This window comes from Cyprinodon variegatus, unplaced genomic scaffold (assembly GCF_000732505.1).
Source record: "Cyprinodon variegatus isolate N-32 unplaced genomic scaffold, C_variegatus-1.0 Scaffold800, whole genome shotgun sequence".
In the NCBI taxonomy this organism is placed as follows: Eukaryota; Metazoa; Chordata; class Actinopteri; order Cyprinodontiformes; family Cyprinodontidae; genus Cyprinodon; species Cyprinodon variegatus.
In genome coordinates, this window is record NW_015151253.1 from 16,241 (window position 1) to 30,831 (window position 14,591).

The window sequence follows — 14,591 nt, forward strand, 5'->3', positions numbered from 1 at the left end:
TGAACTCAGAACCTCTAGATTCCATGTGCAATGCCCTAACCACTAGTCTGCCACTCCCCCATAATGTCAGTCTTATGCACACTATTCAAATAAGTTGTATATAAGTGGAATCTCTGAATCCCTGTTCTAACATTTTTCCTTCAGCCAGAATCTTCTGTTTATTAGTCAGTTCTCTGCACTTTTGTTTTTTAATGCATTCTACCATTTGCACCTTATCCCTCTATTGAATTTCTCAGTCATTTGCCAGTATTCATTAGGTTTATCTTGTCTAATTGCTTCTTTGCTGCTCAACTGCCTGTATATTTCCTAAAATCATGTTGCTTCTGAGTGTCAGTATGAGGTTTGGTCTTGAACAATTATGAAGAAAATGAGGAAACAAACAAAGTACAATGAAATAAATGCAACAGTGCGGAGTAAAACACAGAACTATGATTCATCCTATAATGTGCTGTTAAAATGACTTACACTTTGTGCTGTGTCAAATGTTTTTATTAGTCTGATCCAAGGTTTGTTTTGCTGAGGAGGATTTATCAAGAAAAGCTTATTAAAACCAAACAAATCAAAGTCTCAGAAACTTTTAGATAATCTAAATGAACAGACTTGAACAGTGTTTTAGGTTATATATTCTTTGATTTACTACAGGCTGAACATTGGATATTTTCTCATGTCTTTGTTTGTTCTTTTTTTTATCCCTTTTCATGTTTGAATTTTTTCAAAGAGATTTAATTGGATTCAGTGATGAATAACATTGGTGAATAACCAGGTTCAAACATACAGAAGCATGTGCATTAACCTGTTATTAAACTAAATTAATGGTGTTCAAGTGAAATTTCATTATTGAGCATTAATGTTAATTTTTACTACTTAGTTGCAAGGTTTTTTCAGCATGCACCCATTCTCCATTCATCTGCTCGCCACATTGTCTACTTTCTACTGTTTTTCCACATTTAACTCTTTTGAAAACTTTTTTTTATCATGTGTAGCATGATTAACAAACCGCTGGTAGGTGGGGGAGGGGGGCACCAAAAGAAAGACTCCAGAGAGGTCCATTATTTCTTGAAAAATTATTTGTTAAACATTGCTTATGTCTAAAAAGATTTACACTTTTTAATGTTTTATATGTCATCATTTTAACTATAAATGTTATATACCAAATATAACCCCCCCCCCAGGCTCTTGGTAGCTTCTTTTTTCTGTGGTTGCATTATGTGCATGGAGGGCGGGGCACCAGCGCAGAACACTGGAAGTCGAAGGTCAAAGTCTAAATGGCTTCCCCCTTGAAACATTAACATTTCATGGCTTAATTAATGCAAGCTTAGAAAGATAAAAAGCAAAATAGCTAACTGCTAGCCGCCTTTCCACATAGAGTTTATACTTAATCTAAATTTTTCCAGTTGACAGTTTTATCTGCTTTTAATCGACCTGTGCAGAGACTATATAAAAACTTCCCTCTCGTAATACTTCCTTTTTTCAGCCATCGGGGTGAAGCAACAGGATGTTAAAGCTACTAGCCCATGAGGATAGGTATGTATTTAGCACGTAGGGATCATTTAACAGCAGACGAAGAAAATAGGATTGTCTAATCCCTGTCTGAGTTATATTGTTGCAACGGATTCCTTCTTTTGATGAATTTTATGCTTTTAATAACTGACATTTCAAGTAGACTTTGAAAAATGAACTGAACAGATTTAGAAATGGATCTTCTGCTTTAAAGAGAAGTTTTTCCATGTAAGTAAATATTACTTCATATTATTTATTTTATTATACCTACTGGGGATTGTTGACTCCTGCTGACTGCTTTCTATCTTTGATTGCTCTCCCTAAATAAAAATTTATTATCAATAGGTTGAGTCTAAAATAACACAAAATCAAAATTTTCATTTTGCATAATCATTTAATTTTTCTAAGAAATCATTACTCATTGTATATCTCAGCAAAACTCCTTATAAACCTACAGTAGGTAAGCTAAACCAAAAACCTGAAGTTTAAAAAAAATGGCTGCAGTGGCGTGTACGCACAACTCCACTACTTCCTTAATTTAAGACGGTTCTTTTGTTTTCTGTCTTTCATTACTGGATGAACTGATTAATCCAGGTGTGTCTGGCCATGATTCCTGAGGTCAGACTCCTGGATTAATCAGTTCATCTAGTAGAAAAAGACAGGAAACAAAAGAGTTGCCTTAAGTTCAGGAAGTTGTGTAGTTGTGCATAGAGTTCATTCAATTTAGAACATGAATGAGTAGGATCACATAATGAGATAAATTCATAGATAAATAAACTTCCTTAACTTACTTATAACTAAAACTGATGCAAAATTAAAAAAAAGAGGTGGGTACTATCTAGTTAAATTTAGCCGTTTAACTATTTTGATCTAAAAAAAAGGATTTTTAAGAGAAGTTTAACTGTGCTGTATTTTTTACTTCTTCTTGAGTAATATTATTCAGAATTATTGCTACTTTTACTTGAGTAAAATCGCTAGCTACTCTACCAACCATACGTAACTTGGATTAGATTAGATTAGATGAGCTTTATTGATCTCACAGCGGAGAAACTAAATAAAGAATCAGAATCTTTTAACCATGGAAGCGCCAGAGAGACACACCACTAAAGATTGTGCTAAAGAGAGACTTGTTTGTTTTCTAGCTTAGTTGTTTTACTGTTATTTGCTAATGAGTTTATTGATACATTTGGAGGTCAATTGGAAATACAGTAAATTCAGTTAAATCCAGTTCATTCTTTGTTTTTCAACAAGTTGTTTTATATATATTGATGGCTGTAGGCAGGTATGATCTTCTGTAGCTGTTTGGAACGTCAGGAGGTTCTATGTTAAATGAATTGGCACAAGGAAGTAAAGTGCTTCCTGTTCCTAGCTCCTTCCTAAATGCTGGCATTAATCGGATTGCAAAACTTTGGGCAACTAAATGCACTTCCACTGAGGCTTAAGTGTCCTGACCATTTTTAGGTATTCAGATTGAGCCAGTATTGTTGTGTAACAATTTGTGGAGAGGGTTCCCACTATTGTGTATAATGTTCTGCATTTTATGACATAATCTTCTTTGACAAATCTTCTCCAGAGCTTCTAGAAGAGATTCTAGAACAGAGCTGCCCTTCTTTATATCCTTATGATCTTCTGTAAAAATGCCGTTACCCTAGCAGATGATAGCGGAATATTCACAACAGACTAATACAAGTGTAGGTGAGTTTCTACAGAATAACTCAATGCCGATGAATGTATTACACTTGCCATTGGGTGGTGATGAGAACAGAAACTAACAATGCATTTTCCATTCCTGTTAGAGGCACAAACCAATACACCAAATAGTGGCTGACACAATTGAGAATCATGTACCCATACTCATACACATACTTGTCATCTTCACTTTTATCTACGACCAAGATTCCCAGAATTCCCTCTCCCCAAAAACTTCCTTCCATTGGGATGTGCTTGTATTTAATTGATTATTTAGGTTATTGAAACATCAGATTGTTTGAAAAATATTTAGCTTTATTTAGAGACCCGATATTTTATGCAATTTCTTTGAAAAATACCTTCTATAGAAGTGTGAACAGTCCATGAACATTAATTATAGGGAAATTCCTTCCACTAAATATGGTAAAACATAATCTAAAAATGGCAACAATGAATACAATATTGCCTTTAAACAGAAGATAAGTTTCATTTTTAATTCTGACAGAACTATGACAGTTAAGATATGCATAAAGCCTTGCCTTTGGGAGATTAATAATTGCTGTTCAACATGGAGCCTATAGTGCAATTAGAGCAAAAAGGCCTGTCTTTAATTGGCCGGTTGATGTAGTTCATTTACAAACAGGTCAACAAGTCATTAGTGCAGAGAATGAGTGGAGCAAGCAGAGCAAGTAGGGATCTGCAAGGTTCAGTCCCTTTGAAAGTAGTTCTGTATCTGGGGAAGTTGTCTGTTGAATAAATTATTTAACCACTTAACAAATTGCTTGAGACGTAAACTTATATGTGCTCTGCTAAAATTACATTTTCTATGAAATGTTGGAATGTGATCTGACTCAGATGTGTTCTTTCCTTTTGTTGAATGTACTCTTCTTTGGCCTCTAAAGCTTTAGAGATGAAGTTGTCTAACTTGTTCATTCACCAGCTTGGTCTGTAGCTTCTGTTGTATCTTACTTACCTTGTGCTCATTGACAGAAGGTGTAAATTGCAGGCTCTTAGAGGTGCCCCTCTCTCTGTCTGCATCAGAGGTTGAAACTCAGGTAGTTCCTGAAGGATCCAAAGATCAAAGTCCCTGGCACAGTCAGTGTAAAATTGTATATGCTGTTAATTGCCAAAAAGAGCATTTAATCATTAGGGCACAAACAAAGGCCAAAATTAACATGTTTATCCCCATGTTTTGGGTGATTTTTGCCATGGAGCAATAAATCTGAATCTGAATCTAAAAAGGCAAAACCATCAGGTTAAGATTCAGTGTTTTACACTCGTATACAAACCAATGCTGCCCTTTTTCAGGAATGAAGATGTTCTCATCCTGAATACGGAGGAAAGCTGATTTGAGAAAGAGTAAAGGAAGCCATATTTGTGAAGAAAAACAATCCATCTTTAAACGGGGTGGAGGATTTGGGCTCAACTTGTTCTCCTCTTACAATCTATTTATTGAGAGCATTGCAAGACTCAGTCCTCTGGAAACATCAAGCAATAATAAGAGGACTGAAATTGGTCATTAAGTTGGTGATCTTAGTTTGCATGTTAGCCACCAGTTTTTATTATCACCAACAACTGGATATGTGAAGGTACTATCTATAAGGCTATCATTAGCTAGAACTCATCAGATTAAAGAACTGTTTTGGAGAAGAGATTAAATGTTTCAACAAAGAAGAATAATTGTACTTTTTCAATATTTTAACCTGAATCATGGAGATGCATCGAGACAGTAAACCAGAATTTACAATTATTAACCAAATACTTCACTATTTTTTTTTCTATCAAACACATTTTAACTGTTACTTAAGTCATTTCTGGTTGGCTAATCTGCTTACCTGGTCACAAATATGGTGCATTTGTGCCACTCTTACTTGAGTACGTTTGACATCATAAACCATTTCTGAGTAACAATAAGCGATAATAAACAGTTATACATAAAGCTAAAAGGCAGATTGAGTGTTTCTTTTTAATGTATATTTAAATCCATCTGAAACTTTGGCTACCCTTTTGTCTGTAGGTAAGCTGGTCAACAGCCGAGGGATACACCTCACCATGAGTTCTGGTTCTCCCTCTTGAAGGAGGGAGAAAATTCTCCCTCTAGAAGAATTTTTCAAGAAGACTCAAAGTTGTACTACATGCTTCAAATTGTGTTTATGGATATCCAATCCAAGCCAATCCAACAACACAACACCCCACTGGACTTGGCTCTGTACCTCTAACACAACAATACCTGAACCCAGACTCCAGCAAAGGCAGTATTGATTTTATATATATAAGGAGCTGCCATGACACCAGAAGACCTCTTAAACATTCTAGACGATCTTGCCAATGAGGAGTTTATCCGATTCAAATGGTTCCTGCAGAAAAGTGACTGTCTTGAAGACCTCCCAACCATCAAAAAGGCTCAACTTCAGATGGCAAATAGAGAGGATACGGTTGATCTGATGGTTCAGACATACAGGGTTCCTGGAGCTGTCAAGGTCACCAAGAAGGTTTTAGAAAAGATCAACAGGAATGATCTCCTTAAACGTTTGCCAGTTACCACATCAGGAACAGAAGGTCAGTCACAGAAATAAACATCATGATGCACTCTGATTAATGTATTTTATGCATGTTGCAACTTTTTAATATATTTTTACCACCTACAATGTCTGTATGTCAGTCAATGGAAGTGATGATGAAGACTCCTCTGGGATATCTGGACAGGCCTTCTCTCATACACTGGCAGGTCCTCTTCAAAAAGAAGGTAAATCTGTTGCTTTCTTTGGTAAATATGAATGTCTTTAAGATGTCAGTCTTTAATATGACTCAAGTGGGGAGTGGAGAGTGGTGGCCTAGTGATTAGAGCAGTGCACTTGTGCTCTGAGAAGGTTGCAAGTACCCAGTATGATCACCACAGCCTCCACTCTGAGTTCCTGAGCAACACCCTTAATCCCACACTGCTCCCCCCACACAATGGCAGCCCACTGCCAACCAAGGGGATGGTGAATTTCCCCATTGTGAGACAGGGATTTATATTACATTACTTAAACTTGCAAAGGAACGACTGACATGCTGACATATATTATCCATCTCTGTAAATTATCCCCTGAATTCCAGATCTTCCAAATTTTTGTCTTATATTGACATTTTGAAAGCTTCATTCCCATGGTGAAGTCTTTGAATATCATTAGAGAGACCTGGGTCAAGAAGGGAGTAAAAACTTTGTCTATAAGCAATGTGTAATGATTTTCTTTGACGTCCATTGAACATGGGTGCAACTTAAAAGGACATAAACAAACACACTGGCTTTTGAAAGTTGTGTTGAAATGACCCAGAAAAAAAAAAAAACTAAGACTGTGTTGGAATAATTATGTATAAGATACTTGATGTTTGTTCATATGATGTATAATGTGTGACATATTACTGTCCCAGAGAGGTGTTGCACAGGCAGTATAGGTCAACTATCAGGAAGTATTGTTAACGAAACCAGGAGGTTCTCGGACCATTTGACCGCAAGACATTTAAATGCAAATTGACCTGTTCACTGAGGCTGCAAAATGAATTGTATTTCTTGTTTCCTATTCCTTTAGCGCAACCTCAGCTTGTGTAACTAGGGACGCCCCCCCCTGACTTTAATAAATAGCGAGGAGAAAGCTGAAGACCGGCAGAGTGGGTTGGAGATTTGTAAACTCTGCAGTCTCTTCCTACCCTCCTCGCGAGTAAAACTAAATTAATTGTCTCTGTGCCTTCTTTCTTTCCCTGTATGTATGTATGATGTTTTAGGTGCTTAGACCTGACAGAATGTTATAAAACCTAACTTATTTTAGAAGCTTAATTTGTAATTGGTCAGCTATTTTAAGTTGGATAATTAAATAACCAATGAATGATACATTTTCCTTCTAGATAAGGTTAATTTCCCAGGCAGGTCAGATTGTTAAACTGTCAAAACATGCACTATATTTAGATACTTACTCTTGTTTTTATACACAGATCTGATAGTTCCAGTTCCTGAGCCCCATTGCATCAGATTTTACCAACAGATGCTTCAGTCAAACTTCCAGGACAAGTTCATGTGTGCACAGGAGGGTTGGGCTGAAGATAAACAACGCCTGGTGGATATCTATACAGAGGTCTACATCACTGCTGGGTGTGATGTACACATCAACACACAACATGAGGTCAGACAGATTGAGAACATTTTAAAGCCAGCAGAAGAAATACGAGTGAAACCCAGAGACATGTTTAATCATCCTTCAGGAGAGTACCAGCCCATAAAAACCATACTGACCAATGGAATAGCAGGAATTGGGAAAACCTTCCTCGTGCACAAGTTTGTGTTGGACTGGGCTGAAAAAAAATCCAATCAAAACATAGATCTTATTTTCCCCTTCACCTTCCGTCAGCTAAATCCACTAAGAGCAGAAAAATTCAGTTTAGCGCAGCTCATCCATGAATGTATCCCAGAAACTGTAGATATCAAAGAGGAGGCTCTAAATTACATCTTTAAAACGCTGCAGTCTTCTGGAAACAGCAACTATGACAAAAGTAGATTTAAACTACTGTTTGTGTTTGATGGACTGGATGAGAGCCGACTTCATTTGGATCTTCACATTGAAGATGTTCGATCTAACGATGTTACAAATACCACCACACCAGATGTTCTTTTGAGGAAACTCATCAATGGGAAACTTCTTCGCTCTGCTCGAATCTGGATAACTTCGAGACCAGCAGCAGCCAGTCAGATTCCCAGGCAGTTTGTTAGCAGCGTGAATGAAGTCAGAGGGTTCACTGACCTTCAAAAAGAGACATACTTTAGGAAAAGGTTCAGAGATGAAAAGCGGGCCAACAAGATCATTTCCCACATCAAGGGATCACAAAGTCTCCACATCATGTGCCACATTCCAGTCTTCTGCTGGATCACAGCTACCGTTCTGGAGGATATGATAAAAACCAGAGGCACTGGAGATCTCCCCAAGAGCCTGACTGAGATGTATACAGAGTTCCTGGTGTTTCAGATGGATCACACTAAAGAAAAATATGGCTCTGAGATGTCTATTCAGTTCATCAAATCCTTAGCAAAGCTTGCTTATCAGCAGCTGGAGAAGGGCAACCTGATCTTCTACGAGAAGGATCTCATTGAGACCAGCGTTGATTTGAAAGAAGCCTCAGTGATCTCAGGAGTTTTCACAGAGATTTTCAAAGAACAGCTTGGCAGGAAAAGAAAGGAAAAGATTTTTAGCTTTGTTCATCTGAGCGTTCAGGAGTTCTTAGCTGCTGTCTATGTGAGGATGTGTCTTAGTAACAGCAGCAAACACTTGTTTTTCACAAAACCATCAATGAAAAATCTTCAGGTTTTTTTCAACAACCCATCTTCAACAAAGATTGACAGGATTCACATTGACAAAGCACTGCGGTCCCCAAATGGACACTTGGATCTTTTCCTTCGCTTTTTTCTCGGTCTTTCCCTGCCCAGAAACCAAGATAAGCTAAAGGACTTGTTGGAAAAAGCAAACAGTAGTTTAATGACCAATGAGAAAACTGTTCAGTACATCAAGAAGAAGATTGGGGAGGATCTGTCTGTAGAGAAACGCATTAATCTGTTTCACTGCCTGAATGAACTGAACGACCACTCTCTGGTAGAGGAGATACAGCTTTACCTGAGATCAGGAAGGCTCTCTACAGACAAACTGTCCCCAGCTCAGTGGTCAGCTCTGCTCTTTATCTTGCTTTCGACCAAAGATCTGGATGTGTTCGACCTAAAGAAATACTCTGCTTCAGAGGAGGCTCTTCTGAGGCTCCTGCCAGTGGTTAAATCTTCCTGCAAAGCTCTGTAAGTGCACAGACAACTGCATCTTTTGAGACATAAAAGTAAATCTTCTAACACACATGACAGTGACTGAGAAATGAAAACGCATTCCAAATAATAAATCTGTAGCAAACACAAAGAATACTGCAAACACAGAAATGTGACTAACACAAAACGTGTGCAAAGAAGATGCTACAAAAGAGGAATGCTGCAATCATAGAAAATAGTAAATAGCAAAGAGCTAACGCACTAGAAATACAAAACCAGCTGCTAATGCATAAATAATGCTATTAAAAAAAACACATGGTAGTTAAAATTATGCAGGAAACAAAAACTACTGCAAGTTACAAAAGCTGCAAAATAGCCCCACATAATAGAAACAATCTCGACCACTAATGCTATGTACACACATGCTTTAAGCAAGAGAAGCAGCTGTTTTATATGCAAAGTCCATGGCTGACGTGCATCAAGGCACATCAAAAGGTCCTTCTGCAGGTCTAGAGCAGCAGGAGCACCGCATCTTGAAGCACCTGAGCAGCTGAAGCAGCACCTCAGTAAGGAAAGTAGCTAGAAGACGCTAGAAGTCGCTGAATGACATCCTTGCCTAATTTGCATAATCTGCCACACGATGTGATGCAAGGCAAGGCAAATTTATTTGTATAGCACAATTCAGTACAAAGACAATGCAAAGTGCTTTACATGATTAAAATACAGGAAGATAAAACAGAATCAAAGCAAGTAGGAAAAAATAAAAAATAAATAAAATTAAATTAAAAAAAATGCAGAAACAAAAAAGAATATTAAAAAAAGTTGGGTTAGCATTTGATCAAAAAATTTCTCCTTGGTCAGTTGACAATTCCCTAGAACCTTGCCTTTTGTTCTACTACCATAGAACTGCAAAACCTTTCCCATTATCTACAGGTAATTTAAGTCTGCCCGATACACACCAATCCTATGGTGCCAACCTGGATAACTGGGGGGGGGGTCCCACTCTAGATTACCGACATCTCAGTAAAATAAAGTACCTTCTGGTGGCACCTACTGTACAACCTTCCTCTCACTCTTAGAGAGAGCCTCACGTTCCTATGTGAAGTCTTTTGGTTCACAGGTGGAACAAAACCTGAACTGTCTTTCTGCTCCCCAAAAAGAAAAGTTATCTTTTATTTTGTATGTATATTCTTTATTATTATACTAATGGTAATGCTTTTGAAATAATTTGATTGATGCGTGTTATTGATGCTGTGGGAGAAATAATGTCGTTAGAGAGAGACAAAGTGAGTGAAATCACTCACAGTATATAGACCTACTTTTTCTGTACATTAATGTTTATTTATTTGTTTTTTATTCAATTAATTTTTTTTTTATTAATGTTTATTTTATCAAAATACTAACCCTCCTCCTTTACCTGAGCTTGGGACCGGCAAAATGAACCATAAAGAGACACTATGGCGGAGTTACAAATTATTTATTTTTTTCTTCCAACTTTTTGTTTTATTTTTTCCCCCCTTGTGGTCAACTAAGGAGCCTACAAATCATGGTAAAACATGAACATTATGAACCATAACATTTTTTTTTACATGACATCACTTTAACAATCTAAATATAACAACAAAAATACTACAAAGAATCAATGACAATGTGAGCAAATATTGGTAATTATAATATATTTTTTTAACTAATAAGATTTCCATGCACACACGCAGGCTGTGCCTGCCTACTCACAGAAAGAGGGGGTCCTCGTCATGTTGGTCAAGACTCTCTATGGCAGGTTCAGCAACTGAGGGAGCTGACTCCAGCGTGATCAACCTGCACCGTCAATCCCGGCGCATGCGCGCAGTTCATTTGCAGTCTGGAAGCTGAGGGTAAACATGCCGTGGCTCTGACTGCAGCGCTGGGAGGGACTCCTGCGGAAGCGGGATGAGAACAGGGTTGGGACGAGGGAGGGGACGGGTATCATTCCTACTCTTGTCCTCCAGCGGCTGATGCTGACCTGCCGCTGGAGGACAAGAGTAGGAACGATACGTCCTTTCACATAAGAGTCTCCAAAAGCTGCCAGTGATTCCAGAAAAGTTGATAGCTTTGTAGCTAGTCGCTTTTTTGTAAAAGAGTCGATGGAGGGTTCTGAAAAATTAATAAATATAGCAACAAAGTCGCTGAGTTGGATACACTGGAATTAACTTAAAAGTTTGAAACTTTATTATTCTGGTGCTTGCTGTTTCTACCATATACCTGAAAAACGCTAATATCTACTTGCACAGACAATGTTTTGTGGTGGACTTTCTCTCTTCAAAAATATTAAAACTTATTTTTACCCATACATCACAGCAAGTATAGCTAAATGACTCTCTGCCATTGAACACAGGAGCAGCACAAGCATCAGATGCATCTGGACACGTCACTGTTTACTGGATGCGCTTCAGGAGTGTCAAAGATGCTCTTGAGGTGCCTGACCTTAAGCTGTAGAAGCATCAATTTGAAGCCGCAGACGCTTTTCTGCAGCTGAAATTGCATGTGATGTGAACATAATATAAGAAGACATGATCACCAACTCATGTCGGACCATACCCTTAGACACCAACTGGATCCCCAAGGGGACTAGGTCTTTTCTAGGCACAGCCATGGAGGGAGGGCGTATTGTTCAGGAACCGTCAGATCTTGTCCCTACTTTTTTTTGCATATGCCGTGGTTCTGCTTACTCCCTCCTGCCAAGACCTACAGAATGCACTGGAGTGGTTTGTAGCCATGTGTAAAGTGGACAGAATGAAAATCAGCTCCTCTAATTCCGAGGCCATGGTTCTGGACTGGAAAAAGAAGGCCTGTCCCCTTCAGAATGGAGGAGAGCTTTTGCTTCAATTGGAGCAGTTCAATTATTTTAGGGTACTGTTCATTATTGAGGGGAAAACGGAGCTCTAGATATATAGATGGATGGGTGGAGCTGCTGTCTAAATGCGGACACTGCATCGGTCTGCTGTGGTGAAGGCAAAGCTCGGTGTATGTTCCTACCGACCTATAGTCATAAAATCTGGAGCATGACTGAAAGAAGGAGATCCCGGATACATGCAGCTGAAATGAGATTTCTCTTCAAGGTGGCTGGGCTTTCCCTTAGAGCCTCAGAGTAGAGCTACATCTCCTCCAGATCGATAGGAGTCCATTGAGGTGACAACTTTTTTGGATGTTCCCTGGACGCCTGCCTCGGGAGGTGTTCAAGGTACATCTCAATGTGAGGAGGCCCAGGGAAGACCCAGGACACGCTGGAGGGACTATGTCTCTATACTAGCCTAAGAGCACCTCGAGATTACCCTAACAGAGCTGAAGGAGGTGACTGTGGAGAGAGAAGTCTGGGAGTCTCAGAGGGGGCTCAGACAACTGCCCTATGACCAGGTCCTGTTGAAGTGGGAAATGATGAGCCTGTCTGTATGTTTCTTGAATGGATGTGGTTTCTAGACAGTAATTTTACATAACGTCTATGATCTGGTTTCATATGATGTCCATTTTCAAAGCAGACAGACAGTTTGATATTTCAAAAAAGTGTTTTTTTAAAGTAACGGATCTGCAGTGAACAGCGAGAGCATTTAAGGCAGGAACCTCTGCAGAAAGAGAACACAGATTAGTGACCACATCAATCTGGCAAAAGATGATTATGAATGTTTAAGTCACTAACCTGGTCTTAAGGTTCAGTCCATGCCTAGAGAACAAGGTTAGTTCTAGCCGGTCGGCTGCTGGGAAGAAGCGGCGGACGCTTCCCAGAGAGTCCCAGATGATGTCCCTGGAGTACAGAGAACAGGCAGGAGATGAGATCCGAGCAGGCGAAGGAGGGCAGGATAATCGAGAGAGCAAAGCCAAAGTCAGTGTCAAGGAGGTGCTCCGGGGTCCTGGCCAGAAGATCAGAGATCCGAAGAGGTACCAAAGGGAAATCCAGGGCAGTGTCAGGAATCAGTTCGAAGACAGGTCAGGCAAACAGATCAGAACGGGAACAGACAGAGGACCAGATGGAGAATGGGGCAGGATCAGGAAATCAAAACACATTAAGATTCGATAGAAGACTCACCAGGGGCTCGAATAATCTGGCACTGATAACTGGAGGAAACAGGTTTAATAGAAGCTGGAGCAGGTAGAACAGATGGGCACTAATGAGAAAAGTTGACTGAGCTAGGCAGCTGAATGAAATGAGTAATCAAGCCAATCATCAGTCCTAAGATCATGACATGAATTGGTGATCATCCCTCACTAGTGGTCAGGAGCATTGCTTTGCTAATTTGCAGGTTTTACATGTGTTTGGTATATTAGCATACTTAGTGTTTTTGCATAACATTTGTATCTTGCTTTTCTATTTTCTGCTAATGTAGCCATTCTACTTTCCTGTATTTTTACTATGCATGGTTTTTGCTTGATAGTCTCATTTAGTCTTTTTGTATTTTCTGTGAATTTTTGTATTAGCATTGCCTTTACACCCCTCTGCCATTGCAAATTGTTATGTCATTCTGAGTCATACACCACAATATTGATTAGTGGTGCATTAATAACAGTAAACAATTCTGTATAGGTAATGACGGAGCTCATCTTCTTACTTCCCCCAGGCTGAGTGAATGTAATCTGACTGAGAGATGCTGTGAAGCTCTTGGTGATCTACTCATCTCAGATTCTTGTGGTTTGAAGGATTTGGACCTGAGCAAAAATATCCTACAGGATTCAGGACTGGAGCTGTTGTTGGCTGGAAAGGAGAACCCACTCTGTAAGCTGGAGATTCTCAGGTAAGGTCGAGTTATATTCTTTGTAAATCTCCATGACACTTCTGAAAAGAAAAGACATTTAAGTTTTTTATTGGTTAATCACCAACTGATAACATTTAGAGACATCTAGCAATTAGAGACATCTTATCATCCACCAGTTCGCCAGCGGCCCGGTGGATGTTAAGTGGAGTAAGCATACAATTCCACCAGTAAACTTTTTACCAGTATAGACAAGTAAGACATCATTGGAAAGCTTAGATTCTTAGGTCTGATAAGCTCCGAAAGCGAAATAATATTTTAAGGCAGGGTCATAATCTTGATGAATTAACTGCACATATAATATTTTAGGGTGGACTTTCTCACTTAAAAACATATTAAAACTTGCCATGGTTTTAAAGTGCTCTACCAGTCCGTCGTGGTGAAGAGAGAGCTGAGTCAAAAAGCGAAGCTCTCGATTTACCGGTTGATCTACGTTCCTACCCTCATCTATGGTCATGAACTCTGGGTCATGACCGAAAGAACGAGATCACGGATACAAGCGAGTAGGGTGGCTGGGCTCTCCCTTAGAGATAGGGTGAGAAGCTCGGTCATCCGGGAGCGACTCGGAGTAGAGCCGCTGCTCCTCCACATCGAGAGGAGCCAGTTGAGGTGGCTCGAGCATCTGGGTAGGATGCCTCCTGGGCGTCTCCCTGGTGAGGAGTTCCGGCCACGTCCCACTGGGGGGAGGCCCTGGGGAAGACCGAGGACACGCTGGAGAGACTATGTTTCTCAGCTGGCCTTGGGGTTCCTCCTGAGGGGCTAGAAGAAGTGGCTGGGGAGAGGGAAGTCCGGGCCTCCCTTCTTAAGCTGCTGCCCCTGCGGTCCGACCCCGGATAAGCGGGGGT

The 14,591-nt window shown here is 39.6% G+C and overlaps 1 protein-coding gene across 1 annotated transcript in view; it reads left to right on the forward strand.

Moving 5' to 3' along the window:
* Positions 1–1,377: 1,377 nt before the first annotated feature.
* LOC107098680 (NACHT, LRR and PYD domains-containing protein 12-like) overlaps positions 1,378–14,591 on the forward strand; it is a 22,790-nt gene continuing 9,576 nt past the window's right edge. The window contains exons 1-5 of the mRNA XM_015396464.1: positions 1,378–1,728; positions 5,207–5,748; positions 5,852–5,935; positions 7,162–9,001; positions 13,555–13,728. Coding sequence (XP_015251950.1) covers positions 5,475–5,748; positions 5,852–5,935; positions 7,162–9,001; positions 13,555–13,728 — 2,372 coding nt within the window. The 5' untranslated portion in view covers positions 1,378–1,728; positions 5,207–5,474. The remainder of the gene's footprint in view (positions 1,729–5,206; positions 5,749–5,851; positions 5,936–7,161; positions 9,002–13,554; positions 13,729–14,591) is intronic.